We start from the raw sequence: 15,778 nt of genomic DNA, 5'->3' as shown, positions 1-15,778 counted from the left end.
ACATTACTTGATCTCAGTTGTTCTCCCATCATCATCATCATCTCTTAAGAAAAGAACAATGGAATGCACAAGACACAAATGTGACTGTCTGCCCTAAAGAGCTTACAATCAAAGATCAAAAGAGAAGACAGGATGCACTGGGGACTGGATAGGAGGAAGTAACTTGGATTTATTTATGTTAGTGCCGCAAAACCTCAAACTTCGGTTTTGTATGCTTTTCTGTTATGTAGATGGTGCTGTGTTGCCTTTAAAGTAATACAATCTTATTTTAAAAACATTTAAACCTTATTTATAATTTTGTAAAAAGAAAAGGAGTACTTGTGGCACCTTAGAGACTAACAAATTTATTAGAGCATAAGCTTTCGTGAGCTACAGCTCACTTCATCGGATGCATCCGATGAAGTGAGCTGTAGCTCACGAAAGCTTATGCTCTAATAAATTTGTTAGTCTCTAAGGTGCCACAAGTACTCCTTTTCTTTTTGCGAATACAGACTAACACGGCTGCTACTCTGAAACCTATAATTTTGTAGTTGAGTATTAACTGCTACCCTGAAACTTGTGCTTAATTGTACAATTCTTACAGGCTCCAATTAAGCAGCAGTATAAAAAGGGGTGACTTTATTGAAGCCATACCTGCTTACATTATCAGTGAATTTGGACCACAGCTTTTATTTCAAAATTTGTGTGGTAAAAATATACAGACTTCTATGAATGCTTGGGTTGAATCCTTTAAGAATTTTTCTCGCTAGTTTTACCATTGTGTGAAAGCTTGAAGTATGTACATTTTGCATTATAAAAATTAACAACCAATATCTTTAAAAAGAGATGTTTCTAAAGAGTATACTATTTGAAAGTTATGCAAGAAAAGAATTCTGTAGGAAGACGCTTCAGTTTTTTTCCTGAGGGATCAATCCCATAGGGGGTATTGGCACTTGTAGCAATGCAAAAGTTCAGAGAACATATAAAGATTAACTCATCTGTTTATCTGGTATAGCTGGCTTCTTTGGTACAGAATATCCAGATTCACTTAGAGCTTTTGAATTTTGTGCCAGCAAATCTAGGCTACTAAAGAAGTAGATGAGTTTGTCTAGAACGTAAGAGATTGAAATTTAGTTCCCGCTATGTGAACATGATCTCATGTTGGCTTACCACACTGAGAAAAGACCTGTTTTAATGACCAACTCTCTCTCTCTCTCTCTGTAATCCCAGTGAGATTAATTAACAAATGTCTTGATCTAAAAACAAAACAAAAAAACCCAAATAAGGTGATGTGAATATAGACTGAGTTGATTATGAATGAAATGCAATACCATGCTGCCTTATTCTTCAAGTTTCACCCTCAGGGAGTCAGAACAATGGTAACCTGAGGCACACCTTTACATTTTATTAAAACAGTCTTTTGGGTTGAATCACTGTACATTGTGTGAAAGAATGCAAAATTGTATACTAATCTGTTGACAATTGCAAGTTGAGAACTGCAGTATAAGGAATAAACTGTTTTAGTTCGAAATAGAACTGCAGAAATTGTTTTAGGTGTACTTTAAAACATCATACAGTGTAGCCCGTTGAAAAGTAAAATCCTTGCAGAGGGATTTGTAAGAATCTGCAGCAAATCAGGGTAATCTACATTACAATATATTTCATTTTTACTGAATAGGGTCTCCCAGGAAAACCTGCATTTTACAGTGGTGGTCATCACTGTTACACAGATCGTATAATATTGTGCCTTATTAAAAACTAAATACTACAGAAAACTGAGTTTCAAGACAAGTAACGCCGAAGGGAGTGACAATATTTTTTTGTTTGTCTGAAGGGTATATGTGGAAATTTGGATTCCAAAACTATATTTCTACTTTAAAGCTTCAAAAATCTTTAACACATCCCAGTTCTTCAGGGTTGTTGTTTTTGTTTGTTTTTTCGTGCATCTGAAGTTTATCTTAACTACAATGACTTGTTTGTTCTTTCTCTGCCAGCTACTGGAGAGGCCAGTCACGATAGCCATTTGGGAGATATTGTTGGCTTTTTGCATACAAGTTGAGATTTGCATCTTTATTATTATGAAAAATTCCACAATTGCCAACTATTGGAAAGGGAGAGGTTTCAGAGTAGCCTCCGTTTTAGTCTGTATTCGCAAAAAGAAAAGGAGTACTTGTGGCACCATAGAGACTAACAAATTTATTTGAGCATAAGCTTTCGTGAGCTACAGCTCACTTCATCAGATGCATTCAGTGGAAAATACAGTGGAGAGATTTATATACATAGAGAACATGAAACAATGGGTGTTACCATACACACTGTTATCAGAGTGATCACTTAAGGTGAGCTGTTACCAGCAGGAGAGCCGGCGGGGGGGGGGAAGGGGGAAACCTTTTGTAGTGATGATCAATGTGGGCCATTTCCAGCAGTTGACAAGAATGTCTGAGGAACAGTGGTTGGAGGGAGAGAATAAACATGGGGAAATAGTTTTACTTTGTGTAATGACCCATCCACTCCCAGTCTCTATTCAAGCCTAAGTTAATTGTATCCAGTTGCAAATTAATTTCAATTCAGCAGTCTCTCATTGGAGTCTGTTTTTGAAGTTTTTTGTTGCAATTAACTTTTAGGTCTGTGATCGAGTGACCAGAGAGATTGAAGTGTTCTCCAACTGGTTTTTGAATGTTATAATTCTTGACGTCTGATTTGTGTCCATTCATTCTTTTACGTAGAGACTGTCCAGTTTGACCAATGTACATGGCAGAGGGGCATTGCTGGCACATGATGGCATACATCACATTGGTAGATGTGCAGGTGAACGAGCCTCTGATAGTGTGGTTGATATGATTAGGCCCTCTAATGATGTCCCCTGAATACATATGTGGACACAGTTGGCGATGGGCTTTGTTGCAAGGATAGGTTCCTGGGTTAGTGGTTCTGTTGTGTGGTGTGTGGTTGCTGGTGAGTATTTGCTTCAGATTGGGGGGCTGTCTGAAAGCAAGGACTGGCCTGTCTCCCAAGATCTGTGAGAGTGATGGGTTGTCCTTCAGGATAGGTTGTAGATCCTTGATGATGCGTTGGAAAGGGAGTGAGAGTTGCTGATTTGGTGCCCAGTCCTGCACTCCTTACTAGGAGTAAGAAGCAAAAAGAAAAGGAGTACTTGTGGCACCTTAGAGACTAACAAATACTAGGAGTAAGAAGCTTATCATGAGCAAGGAATTAAGGATCGGGTCTTCTGTCAGAATTTGCTATGAGCTAACCAATAAAAAGCATCTAGATATTCTCTTTTCTGGATTATCTATATCATGCTGAATTTTGAGAGTTTTTTAACAGTTAAATTTTAAGCAAATTATGGTTCTTTTTTTAGAAGTAAAAATAATCCATACGAAATCCCTTGAAATAGGATTCAAGGAAAATTATCAAAAACTGGCACCTTCAAAACTCCATTTTTCTTCCAGTGAACAAACTTCTATCGTCCCCTTTTGCTAACCATTTTTATCACTGTAAACTTTTGCAACGTCAGATGTTTTTAGTGTGTGTTGTAAAAACCTATTCTTAAACTTGTGCTGCAGTGCGAATTTATCCCTTTTTACTGAAAACTTTAGCGTTCATTGCTTGGATGTCTGGTTAGTCTGTACAGTCCCTAACACAATGGAGCCCAATCAGGATTAAGGCCTCTAGATGCTGTTACAGTACTATGCATTTGGGGTGGAGAGCTGGAGTTTTTGTAACTGAAGAGGGGCTGGTCTGCTTAATTTACAAAACACCTCTCCTGATACAAACTATATAACACACTGAAAGTTGATAGGTGATCTACCTGTAAGATTAATTTGTTTTTCATTGCCTTTTTTTTTTTTTCTAGTTGCAAAGCATCTATGCAAAGTCAGTTCATTGTAAAGGTATTTTAACATCTGGCATGTGTTAAAGATATTGAATCGTAAGGCATCTGTTCAGTTGCTAAGAAACTCGTATATCTGAGTTTGAAACCTTCATTGTTAAAAACAGTTTAAATCCCTGAATAATTTTATCAGTCAGAGATAAAATTAAGGCTGTTGACAGAAATTTCTTTATCATTGGTATAAATGAATGGTATAGTAATGGAACATTAACAAGATTTGGGATATTTGTTTTCTTAAGCCTTACAGAATCTTCGCATGTTTTAGCTCTTAATGTATTCAAGTGAAAATTCTGAAGATAAATCCTTTATCAACTTAACCAGCCTTTTTCTTTCTTATATGTACAGGAAATTCCATTGTTTTCCCCCTCTTACAGAATATTCAGTAGCATACCATATATCCTATGATTTGAATATTTCACGACAAAGTGACATGTTACGTAATGCATTTGTAGATTGTAAGGGAACTATGTTGCATTACTGTGGAGAATCATTAGATTAACTAGGTAAAAAGATTAAACTTTGAAATCACCTTGAAAATTGAGAGCACCATATAAACAAGAAGTAATATTACTGTTGGACAAGACAAAGGGCCAACCTCTCAACTTCGTTTGAAGTCAGTGGGAATTTCAGGTGTTTAACACCTCTCAGAAACTGGTCCAGAGTTAACAATTTTTTTTATTAGTAGCTCTCTCCACTGACCATTTCCACTGTGTTACCTTGCAGTATTTTGTAGTAATAAGTACCATCCCTTATTTTATTTTATTTTATTTTTGCCCCAGATCCCTAACTGGCCCCCTCAAGGATTGAAATCACAACCCTGGGTTTAGTAGGCTAATGCTCAAACCACTGAGCTATCCCTCCCCCCATAACTTAATGACACTGTAATTGTACACTGTGCAATCTTGATACTTTATAGTCTCTGTTTTGCCATTGTTTGAATGAGTCTTCATAATGAATTCAAGTGTTTTTACAGTAAACCATTTAGTTAGGATGAAAGCTGATATTTAAAAGGAGCCAGTGGGAAGCATGAAGTAATCCTTCTATCTTGGAAGTTCAAACTTCCTAATGCAGAGAATATTATTTTTGAAACCAGAAGAGCCATTTTACTGGCACTAAGTAGTTAATAACCAAATGCAATAGTTGTAGTTAATTCAAGGGAAATATGTATACTTTATAAATAAACATTTTAGCACATCCTAGGTAATTGCTGTTTTTATGCTTTTAGGGCATGAATATAGTGGTTCCCTTCATGTTTAAATATGCAGTAGACAACCTCAACCAGATGTCTGGAAACATGCTGAACCTGAGTGATGCACCACATACAGTTGCAACCATGGCAACAGCTGTTCTGATTGGCTGTAAGTGTGATTCCTTAATCTGTCGACAGGTGTTGACTTTCTTCAGTAACGTTTTGGAATATTAGAGCTCATGACCTTTTTAGCTGCAAAGCATTGGAGATGGTTATTCTAATATTACATTTTCCTACTTTTGTTGATATCCAGCCTTCTGTGGCCTTAATTCTGTTACCCCAGTTCTGAAAAAGTGGTGCTTATAGAAATTATTTCCAATAATGAATCCTCCTTTAACAAGTTGACCCACCCCAGTACGTTTATAAAACAGCCAAATTAAAAATGAATAAACCCCAAAAGTACATGGAAATCTTGGAGCAATAAATGCTATGATTTACCCTTTGCATAAAAGCTGGTGTGTGTGTGTGTGTGTGTGTGTGTGTGTGTGTGTATATATGTATATGTATATATATATATATATATATATATATATATATATATATAGGGGAGGAACAGCATCTTCTGTCATATTTCTTTATCAAGGCAGTTTTGGAGTAGAGGAAAATAAGTGACTTTAAAAAATGTTCTTTTATTATCCTCCTTCAGATGGTGTGTCAAGAGCTGGGGCTGCCTTATTTAATGAAGCTAGAAATGCAGTATTTGGGAAAGTGGCCCAAAATTCTATCAGAAGAATAGCAAAGAATGTCTTTCTCCATCTGCATAACCTGGATTTGGGTTTCCACCTGGACAGGCAAACAGGAGCTCTGTCAAAAGCAATTGACAGAGGAACAAGGGGCATCAGCTTTGTGCTGAGTGCTTTAGTATTTAATCTGGGACCCACCGTGTTTGAAATGGCACTTGTGAGTGGAATTCTGGTAAGTGTTACTTTTTCATGAGGCATCCTGTAAATTTGAAGGATCATGTCTCACTTTTTGGAAATAATATCTAACGTTTAAGTGTTTTGCAACAAAACTTACTAAATAAACACAGCATTTGCAAGGTAGCTGTACTGAAAACTTAAAGGAGAGCACACTATCAGTTTGAAACTTAGTTATTTTAAACTTGTTTGTTTTAAGCTAACTTTAGGAACAATACATGCCTCTGAATACCCTTCTAATTTGTAGTTTTTACAGTCACATTTATATGGTTTTTTTTAAAATGTTTTTTGTCTCTCCTGTTGTATGGAAAAACCCACAAAGTCAAACGGGCAAAACGACTATACATAAATTTGTGTCAAATGCGTAAAGTAAACAAACTGAATGAATATAGGAAAAAAGCTGAGTTTTCAATTTAATTTTTAGCCCTTTGTCTTCAGTAGTAGTTTTTTTTTATTTGTTTGTGTTGTCCCTTATCTTGGATTATTACATGAATATTTGATTCTACATCTTACAAACATTTTTGTTTAAATAATTTGATTAAATGTTTCATTCTAGAAAGTTGTGAATTTTTGTCTTGCTATCATTTCATTATATCCACCCTGCCAGAGACACCAGCCTTGATACCCCATTCATCTGCTTCTCTCGCAGCCTTCTATAGCCTTTCTCTCACACTGTCTCCAAAAGCTATGCATAGTAAGAGTGGGTTACAGTGGGAACATCCTTCCAAGGCCACTACTCTATCAGTCAAGACTCACCTTTTTTGCAAAGCCTGCAAGAAATTTGCAAACTAAGACACTTACTTTATTCTCTTAATACAAAAAGTTTTAAAAGCCCTTCCTTACCGTTTTGTGCACTAGCCCGTGCTGAGTTGTTTCATTATCTTATTGATGTTACCTCTGTCCTTCCTTTGCCAACTCCCTTCCTGTAACCCTGGTTAGATCAAGCCTGATATTAATTTATAAGCTGTTCAGGGCAAGGGCCATGTCTTTTTTTAATCTGTTTTGGGAGGGACCTACCCAACTTTTGGATGCTATGATACTTTTGAAATAATATTGGTGTCCTAAGTCGTACTGACTATTAGCATTTTTCCCCTCCAGTATTATAAATGCGGTGCACCATTTGCATTTGTAGCCCTGGGGACACTCTGTGCATATACAGCATTCACGATAGGAGTTACACAATGGAGGTAAGGCATTCCTCAAAACAGGTCAGGATTTAAAGATTATTCTTCTCACTGCAACCAATACTCTTTGACTGTGAAAACCTTTATTTTACAGGACTAAATTTAGAATAGAAATGAACAAAGCAGATAATGATGCAGGTAATGCTGCAATTGACTCGCTATTAAATTATGAAACTGTAAAGGTAAGATATTAAATTTCTTTTTACGATCTTTAACACTGTGGTATAAGATATAATTACCCACTAACATCTATATATTCAAAGTGAGTTTAGGAGTGTTCAGTTTGAGAGAGCAACTTTTAGTATCAACCCCTGTTCCCTATTCTCCTTCATTTTTTGGTTTACAATGTCTTCCACTTTTTGGAACTCCAGCTCCATTTCCTGATAAAATCATAGAATATCAGGGTTGGAAGGGACCTCAGGAGGTCATCTAGTCCAACCGCCTGCTCAAAGCAGGACCAATCCCCAACTAAATCATCCCAGCCAGAGCTTTGTCAAGTCTGACCTTAACCTCTAAGGTAGGAGATTCCATCACTCCCTAGGTAACCCACTCCAGTGCTTCACCACCCTCCTAGTGAAAGAGCTTTTCCTAATATCCAACCTAAACCTCCCCCACTGCAACTTGAGACCATGACTCTTTGTTCTGTCATTTGCTACCACTGAGAACAGTCTAGATCCATCCTCTTTGGAACCCCCCTTCAGGTAGTTGAAAGCAGCTATCAAATCTCCCCTCATTCTTCTCTTCTGCAGACTAAATAATCCCAGTTCCCTCAGCCTCTCCTTATAAATCATGTGCTCCAGCCTCCTAATCATTTTTGTTGCCCTTTTGTTGAAGTTAAAACAGTATCTAAAGAATGATAGTCTGGTGAATAACTTATTCCAGCTGTTCTCCAATTTTTCCTGTCTGTGGGAGCACTTTTGTAGAAGAGAGTTCCTCACATGGATTATCTCCTGTCATAATCCCCGAATGCATGGACCTCATATGTGTTATGCTGCAGGAAGACTACCGTGAAGGGACATGAAAATCATTGGTAGTCCATGGACCACAGTCTGAGAACTAGATAACCAAGCTAATTTCTAAACTGATGTGCAAGAAATGCTTCTTTGGGCATTTGTAGAAGCAGAAAGCTGGCCTGGGGAAGATGTGTTGTTTTTTGGTGTTCGCTTCCAGCCTAAGTGTAGTGAAGCCATATGGTCACACATTTAGACCAATAATATGTTGTAAAACATAGTTCTCTTAAAATGGATAATGGTCTAAACTAGGTAGCGTGAAAAGTGTGTGCAGGGATTGACAAATCCATTCCTCAGTGACAAGTGGGAAACTTTCCGTAGTGAGTGCTTGAGCCAAAAATGACAATTTCTGCAAAATTTTAAACTTTCATTAAAAACGCAACAAAAATCCCCTATCCTTTATGGTTGCAAAAACCATCTTCTGAATGTAAACCATTTGATGGTGTCTTTCTGAGCCAGTAGATGGACAATTCTAGTGCATGTGCACTGTTCCTAACACTGTACCTCAACCACAGTATCTTCATGAAGAAAAGTAAATAGCAGCAGTGAAAAGGGACCAGCACAGATTCTTGTGGGCAGCCCCGAAACTGCCCAGAGTCGTATCAGTTTCATGCTTCTACTGCTGTGGAGAAGGACCCATAAATGGAGATTGGATGAGGAGTAAAATCATGAGATCATAAATCAAAATCATAAAATCTTCACAGCATTAGGGAAGTTCTGGCAGATAGAGAAGATGGTCAACCAACACAAAAGATGAAGCACCTGAGCTAGGTCCAGGAACAGCAATCTGGTGAAGATGCCAGGTGGGCTCTGGTCTTCTCACCAGGTCATGGCCCTGGCCCTTGCTGGCTGGGCTTCTGTATCCTCACCTTTTGGACCTGTCTCTGGGTATTAGAGTTAATCTCACACCGAGTAGATATCTAATAAATTTTTGAAGCCCTGACTGATGTAACGTGTTACAATGAATTTTATGTTTAGCTAAAGTACACTGACTCTAGTACATTTTTAAGAATGTCATACCTTTCTACCTTTATCTATCTTGTAGTATTTCAATAATGAAAAATATGAAGCCCAGCGATATGATGGATTTTTGAAGACCTATGAAAATGCCTCACTGAAGACTACCTCTACCTTAGCTATGCTGAATTTTGGGCAAAGCGCTATATTCAGCATTGGTTTAACAGCCATTATGGTGCTTGCTAGTCAGGGAATTGTTGCAGGTAATTGATCTGACTCTAAGTAAAATGCAAGTTCCCTTTTGCATTAATAATTGAACTGGATTAAAGTATTTTAGAAAGACTGATATTATTGCTTCTGATGCTGTAATTTTAAATTCTTGTTGTTTTGGGGATGGATGTTTTGTTCTATATTTTGGTAACATTTTCTTTTAGTTTTTCTCCTTTTCATGTAGCGAACACTCTAACTGAGCTATCCTTGCCAGTAGTAAAACAAAATTCTAGAACAACATAAAACTTGGCTGCAGGATAACATAAGATAACTTATGCTTACCTGTATTACTGGACTGTTGGCATTTTGAACTAAATGCAGGTTTTTTTATCACATTTTTGGTTTTGACTTTTGTCACAATGACAGTGGTTTGTGTGTGTTTTTTTTTATTCTTTTTATCCCACTTTGTTTAATTATTTTTGTTGGACATGGACATGATATCTAGCATTTGTTTTATTGCTGGGATAGTGGATGAGCATTTGCCTTCTCATCTGATACCATTGTATCTTCATTCTGTCATGTATGTGTGTGGTAGTGAGACCTGTGCTTTAGAAACTGGTTCTCCTCTTTAAAGGTGGAGACCATATTATACTTGCAAATTCACTGACTTTAGAAGGTGAATAATCACTTGCATCTGTGACATTCTTAAAGTTAAATACAAGTATTCAGCAATTTAAAAAAAAAAATCCCAATCATCTGGAGTACTAACTGTATGAAAACTCTGTTCTGTTTTGTTGTTTATAGGGCAACAGAAGCTTTCCATCTAATTGTCAGAATATTGCTCCATTGAAAATTTTGACCATGAATTTAAATCTTAATTCTCTGTTTAATACAGTTCACGCTTAGGGGAGGAGGGAGAGATCTTTTCTTGGACCTCCAATTTGAGTTTACAGAAAAATCATAGAATCATAGGACTGGAAGGGACCTCGAGAGATCATCTAGTCCAGTCCCTTGCACTCATAGCAGGACTAAGTATTATCTAGATCATTCCTGACAGGTGTTTATCTAACCTGCTCTTAAAAATCTCCAATGATAATGATTCCACAACCTCCCTAGACAAATTGATTGCTTAATTATTTGCTCCATTATCTTTCCTGGTACAGAAGTTAAGATGACTGGTCTGTAATTCCCCAGGTAGTCCTTATTTCCTTTTTTATAGATTGGCACTATATTTGGCCTTTTCCAGTCTTTTGGAGTCTCTACAGTCTTCCATGACTTTTCAAAGATAATTGCTAATGGCTCAGATATCTCCTCAGTCAGCTCCTTGAATGTTCTAGGATGCATTTCAGCTGGACCTTTGAATATCTTCCTGCTCAGTGTATTTGATACTGAGTTCCTCATAGTGTTGCACAGTATCCTAGGTGTGGTCTCACAAGAGCCACATAGACAATTTCTGTTCCCTCTCTGGTCCATGAAATGATGCCCCTATATCTAGGTTCCACTGGTTGTTTCTTATCTATATTTCTAAGGTCCTTTAGAGCTCATTGAAAAGAGAGAAACAATGGCGTTCGCAACATCTCCCAGTCTAGAATTTTCTGTGATTTTATAACTATGCTATCTGCTTCTTTTTCCAAATAATTTAATATCTTAATGAAATCAGTATAAGTGACGACTGTGACACTTCACTGGACAAAGTGTTCTTCTCCAAGAATGACTTTTCTTTTGTGTTGTTAAACACTTGTGTCCTATTGTAAATGTGGTATAGTACAGACTATGCTGGATTTTACACTAACAGCCCTAAAATATTTGTGCCATCCTGGTAAAATACTTAACATAAATGCTGTCTCTCCCCTATCTTTGTTTTAAGGGAACTTGACAGTTGGGGATCTGGTAATGGTGAATGGACTGCTATTCCAGCTTTCTCTACCGCTTAACTTTCTGGGAACAGTGTACAGAGAGACTAGGCAAGCTCTCATAGATATGAACACCTTGTTTACGCTTCTTGGCGTAGACACAAGAATTAAAGTAAGTAATTTAGAAAGTACTTTAAAAAAAGTTACTAAGTACTTCAGCATTAATAGGGTATTTTTTTCCTGGCAATGTTCTCACTTCATCCTCTGTTGCCTTTTAGAGCTAATTTCTATTTTAGAAGGAGATGCTGTGTAAGGAAGCTCTGTTCATTCTGTGTGTTAAGTGCAGTTAGTAGAACAGCTTTTGCTTTTAACTTGCAGAGCCTTTTAGTAAGAGAGAATGTTATTTCACAGAGAAGCTGTATTGGTATTGAGATTTTTTTATTTTAGTGTTTGCACCATGCTCTTAAGTCTTTTAGTTGTAATTAATGATGCAGAATTTATTATGCAAAAAAGCTGCCTAGAAGCTGAATGATCAGAAGGGAAATTTTTGACCTTCAGGGGAGGAGAGGAATCTTCACGTGTGGCTGAAATAAATAATTTTTAACTAGTTAAAGCTAAAGCATCCATCTTTCACTTTTTGAATTAGGAAATTGTTAAGCTTGTTGAGCTGTTTGAAATACATTCTGGGCAGTGTGTAAAGTGGCGCTCTTTTTTTAATAGGACAAAAAGCTGGCTCCACCGCTGCACATCACACCACAGACTGCTACCATCGCCTTTGATAACGTGTATTTTGAATACCTTGAGGGGCAGAAAGTCCTTAATGGAGTGTCTTTTGAAGTCCCTGCAGGAAAGAAAGTGGCCATTGTAGGAGGTAGTGGGTCAGGGTGGGTAAATGGACTGTGCCAAATTCTGCATCATTGATTGGAGTTTGAAAATATGATTTTATTCTGCTTCGGCGATTTTTTTTTTCTGTGACACTTTATATTGATTGAGCTTTACAAATGCTAAAGTAAAATTTAACCTTTATTTCAACCCTTCTCTCAATTTTAGAAAAAGCACAATAGTAAGATTACTATTCCGCTTCTTTGAACCCCAGAAAGGAAACATTTATGTTGCTGGTCAGAATATACAAGACATCAGCTTGGAAAGCCTCAGGAAGGCTATAGGAGTTGTACCTCAGGTATAGTGGTTTATAATATCCCAGATGTTGTCCTTGATAGTGTAACTTTTGATATTCAGAAGCTCTGGTTCAAAATAAAGACAAGGTTTGCACAGTTGTGTTGTCAGGCTTAATTTGAAAGTCTATCTTGCTTCAGTATTTCCGGAACCCGGCTAACTTTAATATTTGAAACATCAAGGAGATATTACTACTAGAAATGAAGAGGTTTCTTGCACAATGTTTTACATAGTCATTAACACTTGTTGTGAGATGGTAAAATTAGAGCATGTATTATAAAGATCTTAATTATTTCACTCAAAATACATTTTATATCTGTTCAAGATATTGAAACATCTAATTACATTTTCCCAGAAACATTTTTCCCTTAAGGGCTCAGTGGAAGAGTATAAACTAATCTGTATTGGGTTTTTTTTTTCCAACCTGCACCCATGAAGTATCAATCATATTTTCATGTTTAAAATACTCTTTACAATTGTAGGATGCCGTTCTATTCCATAACACCATCTACTACAACCTCTTGTATGGCAATATTGGTGCATCAGCCGAAGAGGTGTATGCAGTAGCAAAGTTGGCAGGAATCCATGATTCTATTACCCGAATGCCCAATGGGTACAACACACAAGTCGGTGAACGAGGACTCAAGCTCTCAGGTAAATCCATAAATATGTACATTCTTTGCACCCTTTTCACTAGCTCCAGACTGTGTACACAGTTCACATCACCCCGAGATGTCATTAATTTGAAGTTCTTAGCTGGCATGTAATAAATGCAGAGTTAAATATTAAAACCAGTGGCTCAAGACCTCTGTATTCTAGAAGATATTTAAAGCAATATATTTTCAGGGGACATTAAGTAATGTCAGAATTACATAGACTTTTTTCCTTCTAGTATGATGTGTGGGGTAGTAGAAGAACATGTATGAATAGAATTGGAATGTTTGATTGATTTGATGGTGTGTGTTGCTGCTTATGTTGTATTGTAGGTTTACACAAGTGTTGTAGACCTTCCAAGTTTGGATTTTTAAATATAAATGTGGAGCTGCTACTTTTTTTTTTTTTTTTAGTGAGTTCTATTATGAGGTATCTTGGTACAGTATATTGGAAATTGATCCTTTTCATAGTAAAAGGGATTTTATAATTTTATGGTAACTTGCTATTTTGAATTCGATATAAATTAATACATACATATTGCATTCTGTCAGTTAAGGTTACTGGCTGTATAACACACCTAATACAAAACCTAAAAAAGCCAGTATCTGAGGGGTAGCTGTGTTAGTTTGGATCTATAAAAGCGGTAAAAAGTCCTGTGGCACCTTATAGACTAAGAGAAGTATTGGAGCCTATGGGTACATGTCTGGCCCCAGAAGCCTCCTGCTGCAAGCCAAGCCCAGGAAAGAAACCAACCGAACTCCACTGGCCATCACATACAGTCCTCAGCTAAAAACTTTCCAACGCATCATTAGTGATCTACAAACCATCCTGGACAACGATCTCTTACTTTCACAGGCCTTGGGAGGCAGGCCAGTGCTCGCCCACGGACAACCCGCCAACCTGAAGCATATTCTCACCAGCTACGACACACCACACCATAGTAACTCTAACTCGGGAACCGATCCATGCAAAAAAACCTCGATGCCAACTCTGCCCACATATCTACACAAACGACACCATCACAGGACCTAACCAGATCAGCCACACTAGCACCAGTTCAGTCACCTGCACGTCCATCAATGTAATATACACCATCATGTGCCAGCAATGCCCCTCTGCTATGTACATCGGCCAAACTGGACAGTCCCTACGTAAAAGGATAAATGAACACAAATCAGATATTAGGAATGGCAATATACAAAAACCTGTAGGAGAATACTTCAATCTCCCTGGATACACATAGCATATTTAAAGGTAGCCATCCTGCAGCAAAAAAAACTTCAGGACCAGACTTCAAAGAGAAACTGCTGAGCTTCAGTTCATTTGCAAATTTGACACCATCAGCTCAGGATTAAACACAGACTGTGAATGGCTAGCCAACTACAAAAGCAGTTTCTCCTCCCTTGGTGTTCACACCTCAACTGCTAGAAGAGGGCCTCATCCTCCCGGATTGAACAAACCTCATTATCCCTGATAATGCTTGCATATTTATACCTTCCTCTGGAAATTTCCACTACATGCATCTGACGAAGTGGGTATTCACCCACGAAAGCTTATGCTCCAATACATCTATAAGGTGCCACAGGACTCTTTGCCGCGTCTAAAAAAGCAAGGAAATAAAAAGTTAACATACCCTGTGCTGCTCCACCCAGAGAGACACACCTCACCCAGCAGCACAACCACCATACACTACAGAGATTGTACCACAGTCTTAACTCAGTAAGGATACCAGCCTTTCAGCATCACCCTGCCAAAATTCCACCTCCATACCACAGTCAGACTGGACTATCTCCTCTCTCTTCCCACCACTGCCCCTTCTGTACAGTTCTGTAAAATTACACACATGTATGTTTGAGGAAAGTGGGGGTGGAAGGCTGGCATCCTTACTGGGACAGAGTTAAGTGGGTGATAACGAGTGATGGATGACTCATTGCATGGCAGTTAGGAAATGTCTGGATGCCTTACCTTGTTTGTTTTTAGGGCTTTTTGGGGGGGGGTGGATGTGGGAGGGTTAAGATGTAGCATTTTGTGGTTTTATTGGTGTATGTGTACATGCGTACATGTTTTTCATTGAGTGTTTCAACCTTAGCCATCTTTTAAACCTAAAGTTTTATTTGGAAATAAGCTGTTAGATTTGTGCTCAAGACATTGTCAACATTATTAACCTATGAATTGTACATGTTGAATAATGCAAAACTAAAATCACTGTTTATCTTGTGCGACGAAACAATCGTAACAAGAATAAATGTTACATTTTACCTAGTAGTCTGTATTCTTACGGTGCTTACAAATGTTTTATAATATATAGCTGCATGAAAGTGGAATGTGGTAGCCATTTCATGAAGTACTCCCACACTTATTCTGCTAATGGAATTGATTTTCCTTGTTGGTGGATATTCTGGAAAGTGCAAGGTGTGGTGATGACAAAACTGATAGGTGCCTGAATCCATTTTCTGTTGTAGGTTTCAAAGATAGAAGGCAACATCTGCTTCTGACCAAATCCATATGCCAGTGTATGCAGTGGTGTGTGCATTGTTCTTAAGGTGCATGTTGAAAGAAAATATCTTCTCTATTCATAGCCATATTGTTATCTCAGTAATCTAAAGTTCCCAAAGAAAGAAGTGCTTTTGTCCATGACTGAAAGCCACTTGATGAAGTTTAAATGAAATATATGAGAAGTTTAAAAGTTAATGTCTG

The 15,778-nt window shown here is 37.6% G+C and overlaps 1 protein-coding gene across 1 annotated transcript in view; it reads left to right on the top strand.

Annotated features, from left to right (window-relative positions):
- ABCB7 (ATP binding cassette subfamily B member 7) overlaps nucleotides 1-15,778 on the top strand; it is a 74,121-nt gene that overhangs the window by 43,876 nt on the left and 14,467 nt on the right. Inside the window, exons 5-13 of the mRNA XM_038416241.2 lie at nucleotides 5,097-5,229; nucleotides 5,767-6,035; nucleotides 7,136-7,224; nucleotides 7,316-7,403; nucleotides 9,277-9,451; nucleotides 11,266-11,423; nucleotides 11,972-12,135; nucleotides 12,302-12,431; nucleotides 12,910-13,081. Of these exons, the coding sequence (XP_038272169.1) occupies nucleotides 5,097-5,229; nucleotides 5,767-6,035; nucleotides 7,136-7,224; nucleotides 7,316-7,403; nucleotides 9,277-9,451; nucleotides 11,266-11,423; nucleotides 11,972-12,135; nucleotides 12,302-12,431; nucleotides 12,910-13,081 (1,378 nt within the window). The remainder of the gene's footprint in view (nucleotides 1-5,096; nucleotides 5,230-5,766; nucleotides 6,036-7,135; nucleotides 7,225-7,315; nucleotides 7,404-9,276; nucleotides 9,452-11,265; nucleotides 11,424-11,971; nucleotides 12,136-12,301; nucleotides 12,432-12,909; nucleotides 13,082-15,778) is intronic.

The sequence above is a fragment of the Dermochelys coriacea genome, chromosome 9 (genome assembly GCF_009764565.3).
Source record: "Dermochelys coriacea isolate rDerCor1 chromosome 9, rDerCor1.pri.v4, whole genome shotgun sequence".
NCBI classification, from domain to species: domain Eukaryota; kingdom Metazoa; phylum Chordata; order Testudines; family Dermochelyidae; genus Dermochelys; species Dermochelys coriacea.
This window is presented reverse-complemented; position numbering and strand designations above follow the sequence as displayed.